This window comes from Sinocyclocheilus anshuiensis, unplaced genomic scaffold (assembly GCF_001515605.1).
Source record: "Sinocyclocheilus anshuiensis isolate Anshui unplaced genomic scaffold, SAMN03320099.WGS_v1.1 scaffold110, whole genome shotgun sequence".
NCBI lineage: Eukaryota > Metazoa > Chordata > Actinopteri > Cypriniformes > Cyprinidae > Sinocyclocheilus > Sinocyclocheilus anshuiensis.
This window is the reverse complement of record NW_015544155.1, coordinates 1,286,241-1,307,230: the sequence shown is the minus strand read 5'-3', so window position 1 is coordinate 1,307,230 and position 20,990 is coordinate 1,286,241. Positions and strand designations below refer to the sequence as shown.

Here is a 20,990-nt window from a genome sequence, read left to right as displayed (position 1 = left end):
GGCGGCAGCAACAATACTACAGCGAGAATAACGCCTTCTATAATAAGGCGTAAGAGAAGTTACGCCTTCTTTCTTTGCGTGAACATTTGGGCGGCGTTATGCAGATCTTCCCACATCGTGACGTAGACATGTGGGGGCGTGTTAGAACGAGCCGTTTTAGGTAGGCGTGGTTGACTCTTAACTTTTATAAAGAATACCTCTTTGGATTTGAGACTTTAGTCTTTGCAACTTTACAGATCTTCTTTATGCACCAAGAGCTTGTAACACTCCAAAGAGAAAGGAAAAATTGAAATCGCATCATATGACCCCTTTACGATGTTTATGACTTAGAATGTATGTAAAACTGACATCTTATAGACGTCTATTAGATGTTTGTACACAGCAGATGCTTTCCAGATTAAGCGATCTTTAACAGACGTCTTGCAGACGTACTTGTGCTATCTGGGGTGGGTATAACAACTATCTAGCAACCCAGATAGCACACGTACGTCTGCAAGATGTCTGTTAAAGGTCGCTTAATCTGGAAAGCATCTGCTGTGTAAACATCTGATAGACATCTTTAAGATGTCAGTTTTACATACATTCTAAATCATAAAAATCTTAAAGACATCTTCTAAACGTCTATTTGACATCTGATAGGAAATGCCCTATAGATGTATTGCAGATGAGCAAACACTCTATCAGGTAACTAACAATGATCCTGAACATCAATTTGCATTTAACATGCTAAAACCATTCAGAACACTTAAATGTTCTCAAAAAAATTTAACATAGTTGCACAGTAATGTATAGCCTATCTACAATGTTCTTTCTTTCTTTCACCTGGCAGAATATAAAAACAATAACCTTTCAGAACACATAGCAAACGTGTTTTTCTCCAAAAATTAAAATTCAGCTGCACAGTTAATTTCATTGCTATAAATTTATTATATTAGCTATATCCAATAGGCCTATGTGTAGCCTACACTCCATAAGTGTTAATGTTTATGACATTTATAAATATATTTTGTAGTGTGGCTTTAAAAAGTCAACTAAAAACACAACATCCATGGCATCAAACTAACGCTTCAGGCAGCCGCAACGAGGTACAATTCCGCTCTTAATAAACTTGAGCACTTCCACTGATCTCACTCCAAACAGGGATTCGGTTCCCAACCCCTCTGACACCCCGCATCACGTGACCACACTTCCAACAACACTTTAAAAGACTCGGGATAGCACCAGAATTCCCACATGAATGATTTCACACCTCTACCTCAAGAAATCGTCCCAACAGCAGACACCCAGGACAGAAAAGTCTCACAGTTCCTTCCACTGGGATGATTTCCATTCAGCATCTATATGCACAGCGCAGCCTCTGATTAACTGCTCCGTTTTTATTTATATATTGACTTAATATGGCATTGAGAATCACAGACGTGTCCAGTACTTTTTTACTCGGATGTGTTATCATTTTCAGCACCGTGCTCTATCCTGTCGACTCTTACCTCTACAACAACCGCTACGTCGGGTAAGTGTTTCATTCATTCAAAGTTTAGAGAGATGTAGTAGTGAGCGCGGAGTGATCTGACTCGCAAACGAATCTTTCTATTGAACCGTTGAATGTTCTTGAATTTGTACAGATTTACTCTACATAACATGATCAATCGCACAGCGATAAATGATCATTTTAACTAAATATTTATGCGCTTACATAAAAAAAATAACGTGTAATAAGCGCACGCAGTTATTGTGAATGGGTTGAATCGGTTCATTTAAAAAGAACTGTTTGAATGAACCGATTAATTAAAATGATTCTTGCTTCTCATTTAGCGAGAATCCAGGGCGTAGGAACGAGGGGGAGTTTGTAAAATAGTTTTGAAGCATTGAACTGCACTCTGCGCCTCCACAAATAAAGACAAGATAAGTCTGTCTCTTCTTATGTCAACACTGGCTTTATAAAACAAAGGCGTTTCTGCGGGCCAAGATTTTTTTCTTTTGCTAAGGCTGAAAAGCACTCCCTGGGTGACATCTTAAAATATGCAGTTGGTCTCGACAGGTAGGTATAAGCACGAAGTTCAAAGGACGCTGTCTGACACTTTGGCAAACATAAGTGTGATCTTTTGTTTATTTATTTATTTATTTATTTATTTATTTATTTTGATAGGTTGTCAGTTCAGTTGGTTTGATGATAATGACAATCAGAGATATTCCAACTAAATTTCCTGGCTGTACTCCATGCTTATGGATCTCTCATCAGCAGTGTGGCCATTTTTTTTTTTTTTTTCACTGAGGAAATGTTACTCCTTTTGATCTGGAGTGTGGATTCACATCCAGCACTCTATTCTGAGATCCTTCAGGATTCTCTCATTCATGAAATAGCCTACCTATATGGATTTTAAATAATAAATTAATAAAAAAGAAAGAAAAATAATACAATTTCATGTAAAGTCATGGAAAAGTAATGGACATTTTTAGTGAATGTTACGTTTTCTAAACTACCATTGGCTTGAAATTGCTCTTGTTGAGTGAACACTCTTTAAAATTACTTATTTTAATTTTCATATTTTGACTTATAATGGCATTCCAACCAGTATGACTTTATTTTGGAGACTGAAAGCCTCAGTCAGCATTCACGTTCATTGCATCTATTTCCACATAATAAAAGTGAATGGTGAATGGAGGTTGCCATTCTGCCTAACATATATTTTTGTGTTCCATGGAAGAAAGTAAGTCATACGGGTTTGAAACGACATAAGAATGAGTAAATTATGATGGATTATTCATCTTGTTGAATTTTTGGCCTTTATGATTTATGACAGCTTATGTGAAATTAGTAAAGCCTAAAATTAGAGTTAAAAGATTCATATTTTATTACAGAGACCTAATTTCATAAATAAATTTGTATATATCAATTTTAGGCAGCATTTGTACTTACATTCTTTTTTCATATCCTTGTTTAAGAATTATTCAGGGCACAGAAGCTTAAAAGAGCAAAACAAACTATTCACAAAGAGTTGTTTTCTACTTGTCAGGGAGCAATATAAATGCTAGCTCAGTCAGAGTGAGAACTGGGGAAACACAGGCCTGTCAGAACATAAAGAGAAAGGGAGTAATGAAAAGGACACTTCCTCCCTGCGGTCTTCTGAGATATCACAGATATCACAATCTGAACTATGTTAACAACATAGTGCATTCTGTGATATGATGTTTTGGCTTCACTGATATTTTTGAGTGGGATGTTGCCTGACACTTCATTACGACGGTACGACCAATAAAAAATCTCCAATGGTATGAGATTAGGAATGTTGCTGCTTATCATAAGAATAGCTCTGAAACATCCAAGCTATTTATGGCTCATAATAAACCTCATTCTCTCTGAAGATTTATTAGTATATGGTTGGACTTCCTCTCTTCAGCTTGAAAGTCTCTTATGCTCACCAAGGCTGCATTTATTTGATAAAAATCTGTAATATTGTGAAATATTATTACAATTCAAAATATCTGTTTTACATTTAAATACATTTTAAAGTGTAATTCATTCCTATAATGGCAAAGCTGAATTTTCAGCATCATTACTCCAGTCTTCAGTGTCACGTGATCCTTCAGAAATGATTCTAATATGCTGATTCGATGCTCAAGAAATATTTCTTATTATTATCGATGTTTAAAATGGTTGTGCTTCTTAATATCTTTGTGGAAACTGTGACACGTTTTTTCAGGATTCGTTGATCAATTCAAACGTTCAAAAGAACAGCATTTATTAGATTTTTTGTTTTTTAATAATGTAAGTCTTTACTCTCACTTTTGATCAATTTAATGTGTTCTTAAATTAAAACTATTTTTAATAAAAAATGGAAACACTTAATGATAGTAAATGAATAAATAAATGAACATTTTTGATCACCACGTCCATAATATTTTCAGATGTTGCTTTTTTCTCTCTCTTTTTTTGGCCATGTTTAAATGTCAACGTCCCATCAGTTAGCATTCTTACAGGGTAGGGTGCTATAAATTCCTGTCCTGTATAGAGTCAGTCATTGTGTTTTTCTCCATTCCATCGGACGGATGCTTTACATGGGGCAATAAAGTGCACTAATCAACGCCTCTTCACGTATGTGAGGGTGTGAAGCCCAGTACATTTGCCCCAGATCTGCCAAGAGGCAGAACATCATTCCTCACACATTCACACACCAAACTTTGTCCTTATGTGTGACTGAATCGCCCGCTGACATCAGACAGACAATGATGTTTCTCTATTCCAGTACAATATCAGGGCTGAAGTCAGGAAACAGGAATAACCAACAGGAAACTTTATAACAGACAAAAAGAGGAAAAATGCCACAAGAAGTCCACTATATAGTGAGCAAAATGAATGAGAGCATGAAGCAGCCTTGCAGCTGAGGAGCGGTTTATTATTTATTTAAAGCATAAGCAGATATTGCATGACACCACACAATAATGATTCTGTGGGAAATACCATCCAAGACATAAAATACCGCACAAAAAGATATTACAGGTGTGGCGTCAAGCACGATTTCCTCTGCTTTTACCATTAGTGTGAGATGACGTCCTCAATCATGAACTGAGACCAGTTTTGTGGCTTACTTGTGTAATGATAGAGCTGGCATGTAGCTGCTCGCACAATTACACCACAAAAAAAGGAGAATGTAACCTGGAGCATCAGTGTCACTCAAAGCCTAAAAATAGCAGATTGCTCTTAGTGATGTAATGAGGTCATCTTTGGTGTGTTTTGAACCGTTTCAGAGAAAACAACCCTTAGAGAAGACTTTATGTGTCAGTTAGCTCAATAAACCTGTCTGCTGGCTCTGCCGCTTTTGGAAATATTAGCATTAATCACTAGTATTGCTCATACTTGTTAGGGGATTGTTTGAATCCTAGTATTAAACTTCAGCATGATATATTTGTGCTACAGAAGAGAAGAGATGTGTTATCAGACTTTGCTTGGTAGACAATATAACGTGCAAAAAATCTACTGCTAATTTTCTTCAGAATACATGATTTTCCATATATGATATGTTTGGTTTTTGCAGGATGGTTGTTCATACTGTAGATACTTGAAAATCTGAAAACAAGAATAATAATAATAATAATTGATAAATGGAAAATCACTATTTTGGTGTATTTATTTACACTACCGTTCAAAAGCTTGAGTTCTGTAATATTTTTAATGATTTTGAAAGAAGTCTTTTATGCTCACCAAGGCTGCATTATTTAGTCAAGAATACAGTAAAACAGTAATATTGTAAAATCTTTTTTTACAATTTAAAATAACTTTTCAATTTTTTAAATATATTTTAAAATGTAATTTATTTCTGTGATGGCAAAGCTTTTAGCAGGCATTAAATCAGACTTCAGTGTCACATGATTCTTCAGAAATTATTCTAATATGCTGACTTGCTGCGCAAGAAACATTTCTTATTATTATCAATGTTGAAATCAGCTGTGCTGCTTAATATTTTTGTGGAAACCCTAATTTTTTTTTTTTTTTTTTTTCAGCATTCTTTGATGAATTTTTTTTTCAAAAGTATTAATTACTGAACCCAACCTTTTGAACAATATAGTGTATAAACATAAAAAAAAAAAAAAACATTTACTTGGTCAAAACTTGTGAGTGGGATGAATTAATGCACATTCACATTTAGTCTAGAACTACAGTAACATCATGGTCACACAATGCCTCTGTACTCCCGATTTCTCCCAATATGGGGACAGGAGACTTGTCAGTCAATAAATGGGAAAACAAAGTAACTGGCATTACTTTTTTGAAAAAGTAACTCAGATATTTTCTTGTAAATTAAAAAAGTAATGCGTTACTTTACTAGTTACTTGAAAAAAGTAATCTGATTACGTAACTCGCATTACTTGTAATGAGTTACCCCCAACACTGTTTATAACTGCAATGCTTTATTTCTGCAGTGATCAAGTGTTCAGAATAATCCCCAGCAGCAACACAGAGGTTCAAGCAGTCAAACAGCTTTTCCAAAACCTGACGGTGAGCACCTTTTTTTCCCTGCAATACTCATGTAACATTAAACATGTGAAAGGAATCATGAGAAAGAAAATCAAACCCCATGGAAACTGATGTCACTGCTTTTTGTGTTATTTGAACAACCAATCATTTCTATCAAATCCTTTTCTCCTCCAAATTTCTTCATTTTTTTCTTCCAAACTAAACTATTTTTAGTTTATCACATTACTAGAGCCTTTATCTTTTTTTTGCACCATCACTGTGCCATTCTCAGCACCAGTGATGCATGAACCTCCTCCGTTTTTATTAAGAGTCAGGCAAGAGTTCCCCAGCACCATAACCACTATTTCCTTCAGAAATAAACTTCTGAACTGAGCTGTCTATACAACACAGCAGATACAGAGACGTATACACAATCTACAAGTCAAAATTAAACATCATCAGTGAACTCTTATCACAAATTTTGCGGTTCTCAGAAGCAAATTCATTATAGTTTAATGTCAAAGTAAGAAAACACAAACTATAGTGTTATAAATGTACTAGATTTACAATGTTAATTACAGTGTAAACGTGTCACAGTCTGTGAAAAGAGTCCATAGCCATCCACTTCCTCAAGGCTTGGCTAATTAGCATAGTCCTACTAGCCTCACCATTGACAGGCCATTCAAATTAGCTGCATATTCTGACTAAAACAATATTTGTGCAAGCAACATAAACTTCACAAATATTGCATTATATTACAGTAGGTATTTTTCCAGTGACAATTTTTTTTCTTAAAAAGCGTGAAATGGTCTTGTTTCTCTGTCTGCTGCGTTTGATGTCACCGCTCAGAAGAGTCTCTTGTGAAAGGTTTGAGGAGACTTGGGTCATTTGGTTATTTCTGCTGTAGTTTCTCAAAGTGGCATCATCCCTGTTCACAGGCATCATGAAACAGGAAAAATAGGCATTTAAGTACAAACACATGCACCTCAGATGATCAAAAACAAAATATACTGACATGGCCATTTGAAGAAACTAGGTTTATAATAAAACATTACTATTTAGACAACACAGAGTATACCATTAAAACCAAATCAAATTTGTGTCCAAAATTTCTACATATATGACTTTATATGACTCTGACAAGCTGTGTGTAAGATGATCTCAGAATAAAATCTTAAAATAAGCCATGTCGATTTTTACAATGCTTGGTGTGGAGAACCCAAGAAATTACAGGGAGAAGTTTTCAGGTCTGCACTCACACATAACCCAAATTTGTGCATAAAATCTGCATACAAACATTTTCACAAAGAAATAATGATTCATACTAAAATTTATTTTAAATTTACAACAACTGAAACCACACTTACACAAAAAGTACATACTCTGGGTGGCCTTAAACAGTGTTGGGGGTAACGCATTACGTAATCATTACTTTTTTCAAGTAACTAGTAAAGTAACGCATTACTTTTCAATTTACAAGAAAATACCTGAGCTACTTTTTCAAATAAGTATAACGCAAGTTAAGTACAGAGGCACTTCCTTCAGCCTGAAGCTTATTCATTTCACTTTTGGTGTGAAAGGACCTTTACAGTTGCCAGAAATATAACTTTGGTGTATTTTGTTATTAAAAATTAATAAGCAAGCCCAGCTCAGGTGACAAAAGTAATGCATTACTTTACATAAAATGTCACTAAGTAACGCAATTAGTTACTTTTTTAATGGAGTAACGCAATATTGTAATGCATTACTTTGAAAAGTAACTTTCCCCAACAATGCTTATAAATGCTAATTTATATTTCATTTATATTTTCATCTTCAATATCTTTCATCATATACATTGAAAGAGCATGAAGTTTTCTCTGAATAACAATGCAGATATAAGCGGATGTCCAGACCCAATGTCATCATGATATAATACTTTTTTACAGTATATAACCATTTTCACAGTATAAATGGGCCTTTATAAATGAAAATATATAACTGTATCCTTAGAATTCAAACAGCCATCATTCAAGTTCCTGTCCCTGATGAGCAGTACTCTCAGCTTCATTTAAAATATTTTACCATATTTAATCTTTTCCACTGATTCGCCCTCAAATTACAGAACAGAAACTGCCGGGGAGGCAGGGGGGGCTCAAGCCCCTTTAATCGCCGATGCAAAAGTGCCCTTTCGGTCCGATCTAGGTATCCCCGGACCGCGATTCGCGATTTCTACCGAGGGGGCCCCCGGTCAAGTGTTTTCTTTTTTAATCTTCAGCATCATCTTAATCTCATGCGTCCTTTGAGAATGCAAAATCTGTTTCAAGAACATGGCAGTCACACACCATCAAAACAAACGTGTCAAATCTGTTTCAGCTGCCAGGTTTGTGAGCATCTGTTAGGAATGCAGCTTGGCACCGAGGAGTTTTTCTGCATGCACAGTTAGTGGACCTATTTTATGACTGATATCCCTGCTTTTAACCAAGACTCACAAATTGAAGGGTTGTATTTAACACAAGACATATAATTTGAAATGCAAATATATATTATAAGCCAATATAACTCAGAAATGTGTACAGTGCACCATTTCAGGTCTAGAAATAAATTTAGGAAATAAAACTACCCTGTGATCTACTCTGTTGCTGGTGTTAAGATGGGCCGTTTGAATAGCTCTACTCTTTTTCGTCTTATTAAATGGGCCTGTTGCTGTAGCCAAAGTCAACAGTGTAGTGACTTGGCAGATGTACAGAGGAGGCTGATGATGCAAATCTGAGGTTATGCTTCAGGGACTGGTATCTGGGCTGCTATAAAGGCTCCGGCATATGTTGGCAATCTAAAGTGGCTTTGTGGATCCGCACACAGAAATAGATCACTTCAGTCAAACGCTGTGATCATGGCGGCTCGCTGAAGCTCTTTTTCAAACTCTCTGTGAATGGGTCGAGTCAGCAGGTCTCTGATCTACAGATCGTGCAGCACTGGGAAAAGCTTTATCTGTAATCTCAACTCTGGTTCAAAGATCTTACAACGTGTGATAAACTGCTTGAATTTCAAGGACCTATGATTTCTTTGCAACGATTGCTTTGTCTGTTAATTTCTCTCTTTTTGGGATTTAATTTGTGTTTGTAGCTACATAGAACATATGTAATGTTATGAACATTATGAACCTGTTCTTATGTTTGCATTGAAATTATGTATGTGGAGTATAGCTAGTATAACAATTTGATTTAAAGGGAAAGTTCAACACACTCCCATGGCAATTTGCAACAATTTTACATTTTGGCAAACTGGAGGCGAATTCGTATTTTGTATGCTTTTGTATAATCTGCTTTACAAGTTAAGTTTAGCAGTGGACCTTCCTTCTTTTTTTTTTTTTTTTTTTTTTTTTTTTTCAAATTAAAATTAATAAACCAATGAAAATAACATTTTCAAATAAATCAAATCATAAAAATTCATACAAAATTGCCAAATCATAAAAAAGTTAAAGGGATCGTTCACCTAAAAATGTCTGTCATTAATTACTCACCCTCATGTCGTTCCAAACCCGTAAGACATTCGTTCATCTTCAGAACACAAATTAAGATATTTTTGATGAAATCCGAGAGCTTTCTGACCCTCCATAGACATCAATGGAACTACCACGTTCAAGGCCCAGAAAGGTAGTAAGGACATTGTTAAAATAGTCCATGTGACATCAGTGGTTTAACCATAATTTAATGAAGCTACGAGAATTTTTTTGTGTGCAAAGAAAACAAAAATAATGACTTTATGCAACAATTTCTTCTCTTCCGTGTCAGCCTCCGCCACGCGTTCAGGAGAGTACCCCGTTTAATTTCCTCTTAGATTTAATTTGCATTTTTACATAATCACTTTTCGACGCGTCATGATAAGTTATGACACACATGAAAACCAATGATATTTGATGCCAATGCCATCAAACCTGGTCTGCCAAAACTGAATATAAACAACTGAGCTATGACTATGTCAGTGGTATTTGTGAAAGATATTTCTACAGCAGAAATAAAGTCATATACAGTATGTTCGGAATAACATGGGGGTGAGTAAATGATGACATAATTTTCACTTGAGCATCTAGGAACAATATTTCTGCTTGATTGACTTCAATGATGTTCTTTCTGCAGGTGGACCTTTGGAGGCCCAACAGTGCATCTCTGATTCGAGAAAACAGCCCAGTAGACATTCATGTGGGATGGAACAAGACGCAATGGCTGAGAAGACATCTTCGCCAAGCACACATCCACTATAAGTGAGTCTCCTCTTCCTCCCCTGGGACTCATATTAGCGTGAACTCCTCTCTCATACTCCTGCGTGAGAAACATCGGTTTCTGGGGGACACGCATTTGAGTTCTACTTGGATTCTTCAGACTTTGATTTGCATGTGCCGAAGGATCCAGAAATGAAAGCTCGATTCAGAGTAGTCCACTCGCTCCATCAATCATCCGGATCAACAGCAACAATGAAGCTTATCTCATGCGCCGCAGCCAGAAGCATTTTCATTGTCATCCCTTTCCCCAGGGAGGCCTTTCCCTCAATATCTCCTCTCCTTCTCATGGCTGATGTATTTGAGCATATTTACACATATTTACACGCAGAAGTGATACCTCAGAGGATTCTGGGTAATGGGATATGTTGAGAGAGAGAAATGTGTGCACTTTGTTTACTCTAGTTTAAAAACCTCCATCGTTTTTTTGCTTTGGTTTTGACAGGTCAGATCAATTTTTGCATTTTCATTCCTTCCTCCATATCCTTAGCCAAAACAACAAAAACAAGCAAAATAGTTTTGTTTTTTTCATGTTATACCTTTGCTCTGTGTGAAATTAGATGATTAATGTTGGTGATATTGGGTCTACCTTTTAACCTTAATTAAAATACTTGAATTTTTCTCATGGTTAGTTGTGTAAAAATTTAAAATTGCGTTAGCTCCAAAATCCTGCCAACATACTGTAAGTAAGCTGATCATTCATGAGTCATGACCCTGGTGCAAAGCACTTTACATCATTCATTTCCAAATAAACTACAATAATTAAAATACAAATGAATAAATATGCTAAATACTAAATTATAGTACAAATATACTAAATGTATAAATTAAATATAATATAAAATATAATATAAACTAAATATACACATAAAATATTTAAATAAATAAAATGAATTAATTAATTAATTTTGAAATGTTACAAATTTTATTGTGGAGAAAAACTGCATAGCCAAAAAAAAAAAATAATAATTAATTAATTAATCTAATGTGTGTATGTGTGTGTATATACTGTGTATATCTACCTCTCTCTCTCTCAGATGCATACACACATGTGTGTGTGTGTATATATATATATATATACTGTATATACCAAATTCTTCAGACTTTGATGTGCTGAAGGATCCAGAAATGTATTTATGAAATGTATTAATGTAATACAGAAATGTATTCAAAAGGTTAAATACATAGTGCATATGCTTTCAACATTTCTTCCATGACCGTCTCCACAGGGTGCTCATTTCCAATCTCCAAATCGAAATTGAGAAACAGATCGGATACCGGTCCTCCAGGACACGTAGATCAGAATTCCAGTATGACTATGAAGTGTACCATCCTTTGGAAGAGGTGAGTGCATGGATGAAAATTAATATACATGGTAATTTTTATGTAGAGAGATGGAGAAGATAGTTTTTTTTCCCCTCTGTCTGCCATCTTTCTCAACAGAAGCTTGATTTTCACAGGCTAACTAACAGCCTTTGATTGAGAAGTGAATTTGCATTCCGTTGTGGCCCGTGAGCACAAGAAAAACAGATCTCGGGAGGTTTTCTTCGGTGCCGCCCTAACCCATCACTAAACCTTTACTCACAGGTCTTCTCCCTCAGACCAAGTGCCAACTTCACATGAACACACACATACAACTCCAGCTCTGTGATTTAGTCCCATGACAAGATGATGAATGGGAAAACCATCAGAGTAGACGAGGGCTGGATTACATTCAGTTTTATGGATATAATTCCTGTAGTACTCTTGTAAAGAAAACATATGTAAAAAAAAAAAAAATGCATCAATTAATATTTCAAATTTGAAGCTTAGCTTTAACATATTAAGACAAACAAGTCAAGACGACAAACTTTTCTCTAAAAGAAAAAAACTTAGTTCTGATATTGTGTGTACTGTATATACAGTTGTGGTCATTCAAAAGTAGGCCAGACCGGTCAAATTAAATGTGTATGAATATTGATTTTAACTTTCTGCTACAAAGTTTTACCTGAATACAAGCTGCATGTTAATCTGGAGAATGTGAGTCAAAATCTTTTTACCCTTTTCGACAGATCCGGAGTTGGATGTTTGAGATGAACCGGACACACCCACACCTGGTGGACCTGTTTTCTATTGGTCAGTCCTATGAAGGACGGCCCCTCTATGTGCTCCAGGTAAAGGCTGAAGGGAGAGATGGCTAAATTTCCCCCACACACACACACACACACACACACAGACTTACTGACACGGACGGTGTTCTCTGCCCCTCTCCTGTCAGTTAGGAAAGAGAACACGTCCCTTTAAGAAGGCAGTGTGGATAGACTGTGGAGTGCATGCAAGAGAATGGATTGGTCCAGCTTTCTGCCAGTGGTTTGTGAAAGAGGTATGTGTAGTGTAATTATTTCTGTTTGCCATTGTTAACTTCATGTTGATATTTAAATCACTGCAAAGCAAAAAACAAAATGGTTATGCACAGTGTATAATGGGATCCAAAAAACAAACTGAGACCACTAGTGAAAATGTTTCTGTTTTGATTATTTTTTTATTTTATTTAATACAAATGTGTTAATTACCAATTATCTGTATTAAAAAATTAACATGAAGAACTTGCCAAAAAGACAACACTCTTATAACATTCACAATTTGTTGAACATTGAAGATTTGTAGTGTTTTGTTTATTTGTGAGTGAGCTGGTGTATTCTGGGACTGCCCCATAGGAAAAATTTGTTGCTCAGTGGTTGCTTTTCCTAAGCTCAGGAGACAGGAGATCTTAGATGAGATTCTCGTGTATCTATCATTTTAGTATAAACAGCATTTCAGATGTTTCTCCTAAAATTCCTTAGGAGAAATGGAAGTAGACACAAATGAGACATGAGAAATATTTGAGAAAAAAAGAGTCAAAGCAGAGAATGTGGTGGAAGAAACATAGAATATCTCTTTATTGTATTGCTGCAATCTCTATCAAGACTCCATTATAGGAATATTTTATTGCTCAGTGGTTGCTCATTCTAACCTCAGGAGACTTAGTTGTGATTCTCATGTATTTCTCATTTCAGTCTCAACAGTGTCTCAGATGTTTCTCCTAAAAATCCTTAGGAGAAATAAAAGTAGACACAACTGAGACATGAGAAAGTTCTGAAAGAAAGGAATCCAAAATGACAATGGGAGAGAAACGTGTGAGAAACATGGGAGATCTCTTTATTGTCTTGTTGCAATCTCTTGCAAGACTACATTATAAAAATGTTTTTCTGCTCAGAGGTTGCTTTTATTTTTGTTTGATTACAATGGGGTTTTTCACCTTTAATGGTCAGGACAGTAGGAGTAGAGACAGGAAACAATTGGACAGGTGAGAATTTAATAGGAGCAGGAAAGTACCTTTAGCTGCAATTCGAACCCATGCTGTCTGAGGTGCAGTTGTGCCCTCACGTCGATGTGCTGCCCACAAGGCTATGGCTCTGACAGAGGTTACTCTACGCACAGGATACTAAGAGGTGATTCTCTTATATGTCTCATTGAGATATCAGCTTTGTCTTAAGATGTCTTCTGTTTTATTTTAGGAGAAATGTTAAACTTTTACTAATATTGTGAATACTAAAACTATCATTTAAATAGCATTAAACATTTCAGAATATCAAGGGTTACTAGTTTAAATGTTTAAATTCTTCAATGTCCAGATTGTATATACACCACATTTTCCAAACACACTAGAAAGGACTTAATAAGTGCAAGATGTTTAGTATAAGAGCAATACCTTTATTTATTTATTTATTTTAGAGTTTTAGACTTTTTTTTTTGTTGTTGTTTTAGATTTTTTAGATAAAACAAATGTAACACTAGTGTACCAGTTTTTTTTTACTCCAGGGTTACATTTTCTTTAAATAAGTTTAAATTAAAGCATCCAGTGCATTACTATATCCAACAACAAATTATTTGCCTAAGAACATAAACATTGTCCTATAAAAAGTGCATTATCCTTATTTCTGCATAATTTCTCTCTCAATATAGCCTTTAACTCTGAATTTATGATTTTCCCCCATTTATTTAATGCCTTTCAAGTTCTTGACTTGGTGCACACTTTGTAAAGTTGTTGAGATATCTTCTAAAGCTTTACAGGAGACAAATATGAGACCCCCAGATTATTCAGCTAAAGAGAAAAATCTGTGCACAGTGTGTGATGATGTTGAGATCTCTTCTCAAGCTTTAAAGGAGACAAATGTGAGAGATCCAGAGTCTCTAGCTAAAGAGAAATATCTGAGCACAGTGTGTGATATTGTTGAGATCTCCCCTACAGCTTCAAAGGAGACAAATGTTGAGAGATCCAGTGTCTGCAGCTAAGGAGAAAAATCTGTGCACAGTGTGTGATGATGTTGAGGTCTCTTCTCAAGCTTCAAAGGAGACAAATGTGAGACCACCAGAGTCTTTATCTAAGGAGAAATATCTGAGCACAGTGTGCGATATTGTTGAGATCTCTCCTAAAGCTTCAAAGGAGATAAATATGAGACCACCAGAGTCTTTAGACTAGGAGAAATATCTGAGCACAGTGTGTGATGTTGTTGAGATCTCTTCTAAAGCTTTAAAGGAGACCATTGTGAGAGTGTTAGAGTTTTTGTCTCAGGAGACACGTTTGAGAAGCAGGAGACTCAAGCAAAAATCTCCACTCGATCTTAAAGTAACCTCATTTCTGTCTAGGAGAAATATTTGAGATGTTAAAGAGATCTCACTTTTGATTTTTCTTTCCTATGGGGTTTCATTCAGTGAGGCTCTAATTTCCTCCAACATTAATCTGTATAATACATCAGAGCCTCTGAGCTCATCTCATAAACCAATATCAAAGCGTGCCTTTAGTTAAGTGACATCCTTTTATGCTGATCTGGGTGTAGTTTTCTACACACAAATAAACTGCTCTCAGATCAGCAGCTAACACTGAGTGAGACAAATATAAAATGAGATAGAGATCAAAAGAGAGAGACTTAAGTACCATGTCTGTTGCAATACCTTCAGCACACCGCTATGAGGCAGACGTACAGTATGACACAGACCTCAAGAAGACTGACCCTGCCATGAATGCTATTACAGCTCTATTGTTACCCACAATCCACCACCACTCATAATTTTTCTCTTTCTGCTGTGCACAATTAGCTTTTACACAGTAACACTGCATCTTCCTTATTTGTTTTAAATGAAACGAATGCAATATGATTTATGTTTTACAAGACCACAGGGAGCTTTTAATTATGGAGCGAGTGAATCATTATTGGCAGTATAGCTTACATAGACACAACAAAATAGCAGACTACTACTATTTCTGCAGTATATAGTATGTATTCTGTGCACAGCATTTATATTCCATATAGAATTAAATGACCTGTTACATTACCGTTAAAAAGTTTAGGGTCAGAAAGATTTTTTTTAATGTTTTTGAAAGAAGTCTCTTATGCTCACCAAGGCTGCATGTTTGCTTATTTGATTAAAATTATAGTCAAAACAGTAATATTGTGAAATATTGTTACAGTTTTAAATAACTTTTTTCTATTGTAATATATTTTAAAAAGTAATTTATTCCTTTGATAGCAAAGCAGAATTTTCAGCATCATTACTCCAGTCTTCAGTGTCACATGATCGTTCAGAAATCATTCTAATATACTGATTTTCTGCTCAAGAAACATTTCTTATTATTATTAATGCTGAAAACAGTTGTGCTGCTTAATATTTTTGTGGAAACTGACATATTTTTCGGGATTCTTTGATGAGTAGAAAGTTTTAAAGAAGCATTTATTTGAAATTGAAATCTTTTAACTTATATCTTTACCACATTTGATCAATTGAATGCATCCTTGCTGAATAAATGTATTAATTTCTTTAAAAAGTATTACTGATCTCAAACTTCTTTTTCTAAAATATGAAGTAGCCTAAACAACAGAACAAACTTGATACTTGAATACTGCCCTCAAGATGCAAGACTATATCTATTTAATGGAAAATATGCTATTTATTCTTAGTTGATTAGAGGAACTGAACACACACTGCTGTGTCCTTGTAGAGAGAGTATTTTGCTCTACTGAAGTTTATCTGTGGGGAAAACGAGACACACATTTCCTGCATCTCTTGAAGTCTGTCACAATTCACTGTGAATACAGGCGCTGAACTCCTATCAACAAGACTCCGGCATGAGACGACTGATGAATCAGCTCAATTTCTACATTATGCCTGTCTTCAACGTGGATGGTTACCATTACAGCTGGAAGACGGTAACTTCTGTTTGTCATATGCCTAGATCTCAATTGAACTTTGAACTGAACTTAATTGTTCGCAGCTCTGTGCTGTCAAACATGCAGGATGACTTTCCTTTCTGTAAGGTATAAGGCCACCAGGCATAAAATATCTGAGGTTTCTCTCTCTTAGGATCGCTTTTGGCGGAAAACTCGGTCAAAGATTCCAAAGTATCATTGTCAGGGAGTGGATGCCAACCGAAATTGGAAAGTCAAATGGTGCGGTAAGTTGTTATTCAGAAAAACCAAATAGCTCCTCTCTCAAAATGAAGAGCCCTGGTGTTCATATGCAAAATAAATAAGCATTCCAGAGTATGTAGACACAGATTAAAAATTTAACAGAATTAAATATTTACAAACACAATCTTGTATTTGAATTTCCTTCTGTAATACATAAGGAAATTAAGATGTTAGAATCTATGTTTGTGTGCATGGCTACATTTTTAACGATGGTCTTCTCGCATTACAGATACACTCTAAAGCTGTGGTTGAATGCATTTATTAATAAGGTAGCACTAACAAATAATCTCTTGGCTTAACCATCTCAACCAGCTAAACTTAAGGCGTCTTAAGTTTAGCAAAGTTAAGGCTGCTCTGTGCCTGCTTAAAATTCTGTGTAAAGGAACAATGCCACATAAAGCCAGACTAAATTATACCTGCTCTGATCCACCTCAGTCCCTAATATCAAAGTACTGTATAAAGGTGCAATTGCTGTGTAAATGCATTCATGCCACCTCTGAGCAGCATTAAATAGTCTGTGTAAAGAGACCTAAATGCAACATCAAAAGCAATTCTGTGCCACCTTTGAAGTGTAAATTATAATTTATTTGTATTTATTTATTTTACAGGTTTTTTTGTTTTGTTTTAATCATATTTTTGTCTTTTGTTATGTTATATTCATTAGTTTTTGTCAATTTTACTCTAATATGGCATCAAATTTTATGTAACGGAATCAAAATAACATTTTAGTTGAAGAGAACATATGAAAACCAAATATTTAAACCAAATATTCAAACATTTGCTGTTAAACAGCAAATCTTTGCTGGTCTTTTAGCTAAATCAGCACTAAACCAGTACTTACCAGTACTGACAAGGTTGGGTTTGCTTATAAGAAAATGCCTGATTCCACTAATTAATTTTTCTTGAAATTTAAGGACTTACAGTTCTTATATGCTTCTGAAGGACACAGGAATAATGCCTGTCTAAAAATATTCACTCTTAATGCTCTGGTAGATAATACCTGACATTGAGATAGAAAATACATAAAGAATGACCATGAGTCAGCAAAATGCCATGGGAGGAAAGTATTAGTCGTCTACGACCACAGACTTGGAGCAGAAAAGGCAAAGATGAAATGATTACAAAGAAAGCTATACAGTATTTTATTTATTTATTTTTTTTTACACCTGTTGTCTTTGCTGACCCTGATAGATGAGGGTGCATCCCTGCACCCCTGCGATGACACATACTGCGGTCCCTTCCCTGAGTCAGAGCCTGAGGTCAAAGCTGTTGCCAAGTTTCTGCGCAAACACAGGAAACGGGTCAAAGCTTACATCTCTATTCACGCCTATGCTCAGATGCTCCTCTACCCGTATTCCTACAAATACGCCACTATACCAAACTTCAACTGTGTGGTGAGTGATTTCCACCTTCAGACAGTAAATCTTGAATTTGTCCATTTGGGTGGTGATCATTCAGTAATTATTTTCTGCCCAAAGATATAAATAATCAATGTATTGTTTCAGAGTACTTGAAAAACTTTAGATGTATAAATCATATTTTGGCTATATTTTGAATGCGAGTTTGCTGTCTGAATTGAATATAAGAAAAATAACATAAAGAAAATGCAACTTTCTATTTAGATGTCCTCACAAGCTGCACGCAAAAACAACAGACAGTGCAACCAGTGTAGTCCAATTTACATTACAAGCAAATGACTCCTATGAACAAGTACTTTTTACCAAATCAAAAATATACAGCGTGACGAATGTAGTCCAATGTTCTGTGAATTTAGTGTGTCAAACACATACAGCAAAAATCAAAGTAGTCTTATACATGAACGTCTCTTATGAGCTGGTTCGTTTAATGAATCATTCAAAAACGAATAAAAAAAACAACAATTTGAATCAGTCTAAACTCACTGAAGCAATTACTGAAATGCAAGTTACCATTACTTGTCTTGAACCCTGTGGTATTGCTCACATACAGCGGTCAAAACAGACTGAAGGTATTAAGCATAACATTTTGAAATGAATGTGAAATGAATGTACTATATTTTGTTTCCATAATATTTATTCTTCAATATTTTGTATATTGAGGGGATTTCATGGTACTACACAATATTCACCTCTAAAATCAATACAAATATTAGAAAAAATATTTAATCTTATTTTCAATTAATACAGTGTTTCAGCTTGAAATTTTACAATCCAATCCAGTAAGGCAGACTAGTGCCATCTGGTGGGAGAAATAAATAAATATGTAATAATATGGTGTAACCAGTAGATGCCTCTATAACACCTATATATAAATATATACACGGCTGTGTATTCCCTAATTGCTTATAGTATTTTCAGACACAATTACTGGTAATAGGTTTTGCATTTAGATATACACTTAGACATTATCAAAGACTACAAATTCATAGCTGATTTGTAAAATGTGCCCCAAATAATTGCTCTGTATTTTCCATATTTCCCATTCATTTCCTATGGTGGCCATTTTGACCATTTGATTATTCAAAATCAAGTGTGATTCTTTTTTGCATCCATATAGCAATTGCCAGTTTTTAACTTTTTTCTATATTTACTATATTTAATTGAGTATAATATCTTCACACTTCTTTATATAGGATTCTGTAGTAAACACTAAAAAACCATAATTTGCTCCCTGGAGTTTCTAAAGTGACTCAGCCTTCAATAAGATAGAACTCAATATCATCTAGAGGGCAAAACATTAAACTCCTCATTAAGATGGAATGACTGAGATATTATTTGTCGGGCTTGCCTCAATGCAGCTTGCTCATATATCGACTGGATGGCTGTTAGCCCACACGATCTTTTGACTACACTTATCGCCAAGCTTCCTTAGTGATCGACTGGACCCGACCGATACTGAAGCAGATTTGAACCTCTGCTCTTCCCCCTCAGGAATCAGCAGCCCAGAACGCAGTGAGCGCTCTGTACTCAGCTTATGGAGTGCGATACAGATACGGCCCTGCCTCCACCACACTTTGTAAGTCAGGCATGCAGTCTTTTCTTCAATCAGTGACATATAGCTACTGCATGTATGAGTCATCAGCTCTCTGTTTGCCCTCTCAGTTAGTCTGTTTTCTGACTCATGACTATTTCTATATCAACAACAGTCAGATGTCCAGATGTGATGTAATGCGTTTCTTTCATTTGCAGATGTGAGTTCTGGAAGCTCGATAGACTGGGCCTACAAGAACGGGATCCCATATGCCTATGCCTTCGAGTTGCGTGATACAGGCTACTATGGCTTCCTGTTGCCAGAAACCCTGATAAATCCCACATGCACAGAGACCATGAGAGCAGTAAAGACCATCGCTTCAGGCCTGCTGAAGAAATGTACCAAATGAAACTTTTCACTTGACTTTCTCTCTCTGTCTTATCTTCCCTCTATCAATTTCACACCCATAAGCCATAGACATGTCTACTAGCTATGCACAAATGTGCCTGCATTTTCTCTATTTGTTTTTTTATAAATAAGTAACTAAGATTTATTTATTTTATAAACTACTTTAAAGAAGCTCTACATTAAACAAAATGGTATAAATGTAAACTGAAGAAATGAAAGCACTTGAATTGTGAACTAAATCTTTCTCAAAAGTGTTTTTTACTTATGAGGCAAATATACAGTGAGCACTTGCTTCAAAAGAACAGTAATGCCCAGAGAATGTACATAATGCATACTGTTATCTTAAAATGGGGTTATTTTAGTGTAGATGTTGTGTGTAGCTGTGTATCACTGCAGCTAAAAAACAGCTTTGATTTTGTTTTGAAATCAACTGGGAACTTAACGTCTTAAATGAGCCAAACAAGAATACATACAATTGCTGTTTTTTTGTTTTGTTTTGAAGAAAAGCTTATCAAAGTAACTTTAACTTGTATAATTAATTGTACCTGCAAGGGCAATGTTTACATTTGAACTCTTAAGTACTATAAAGTTTTGGAATGTTATTGCAATAAGCCTGTATTTATTTCAATGAAAACATACAGTACTTTGTTATATAATAAGTGTCTTGCTAGTTGGCATTTAAGATTTGTTTTCATTGTACACAGATTTTTGTATCTTACTGTTTATTTTACCAACAGGTAGATCATTAAAAGCTGCATCGATCATCCAAAAATGGATTCTATTGTTTGTTAAAAATGGAAGATATTAGCCCTACTATCCAAATCATGAAAAATTACTTCACAAATATGAAAAATAAAGTTACAAATACAAGAATGAACAGACCATTTATGTAATACATTGCAAAAGAGAAAACCAGTAGGCATTTAAAGCACCT

General features: G+C 35.3%; 1 protein-coding gene across 1 annotated transcript; it reads left to right on the top strand.

Annotated features, from left to right (window-relative positions):
- The first annotated feature begins 1,152 nt into the window (after positions 1–1,152).
- Positions 1,153–20,128, top strand: LOC107695399 (carboxypeptidase A6-like). The gene is made up of 11 exons (XM_016495280.1): positions 1,153–1,510; positions 5,920–5,995; positions 10,072–10,196; positions 11,441–11,555; positions 12,263–12,364; positions 12,469–12,573; positions 16,328–16,438; positions 16,593–16,683; positions 17,891–18,093; positions 19,609–19,693; positions 19,867–20,128. The coding sequence occupies exons 1-11, from the start codon at positions 1,398–1,400 to the stop codon at positions 20,055–20,057; spliced, it is 1,317 nt and encodes a 438-aa protein (XP_016350766.1). The 5' UTR covers positions 1,153–1,397; the 3' UTR covers positions 20,058–20,128.
- The last annotated feature ends 862 nt before the right edge of the window (positions 20,129–20,990 follow it).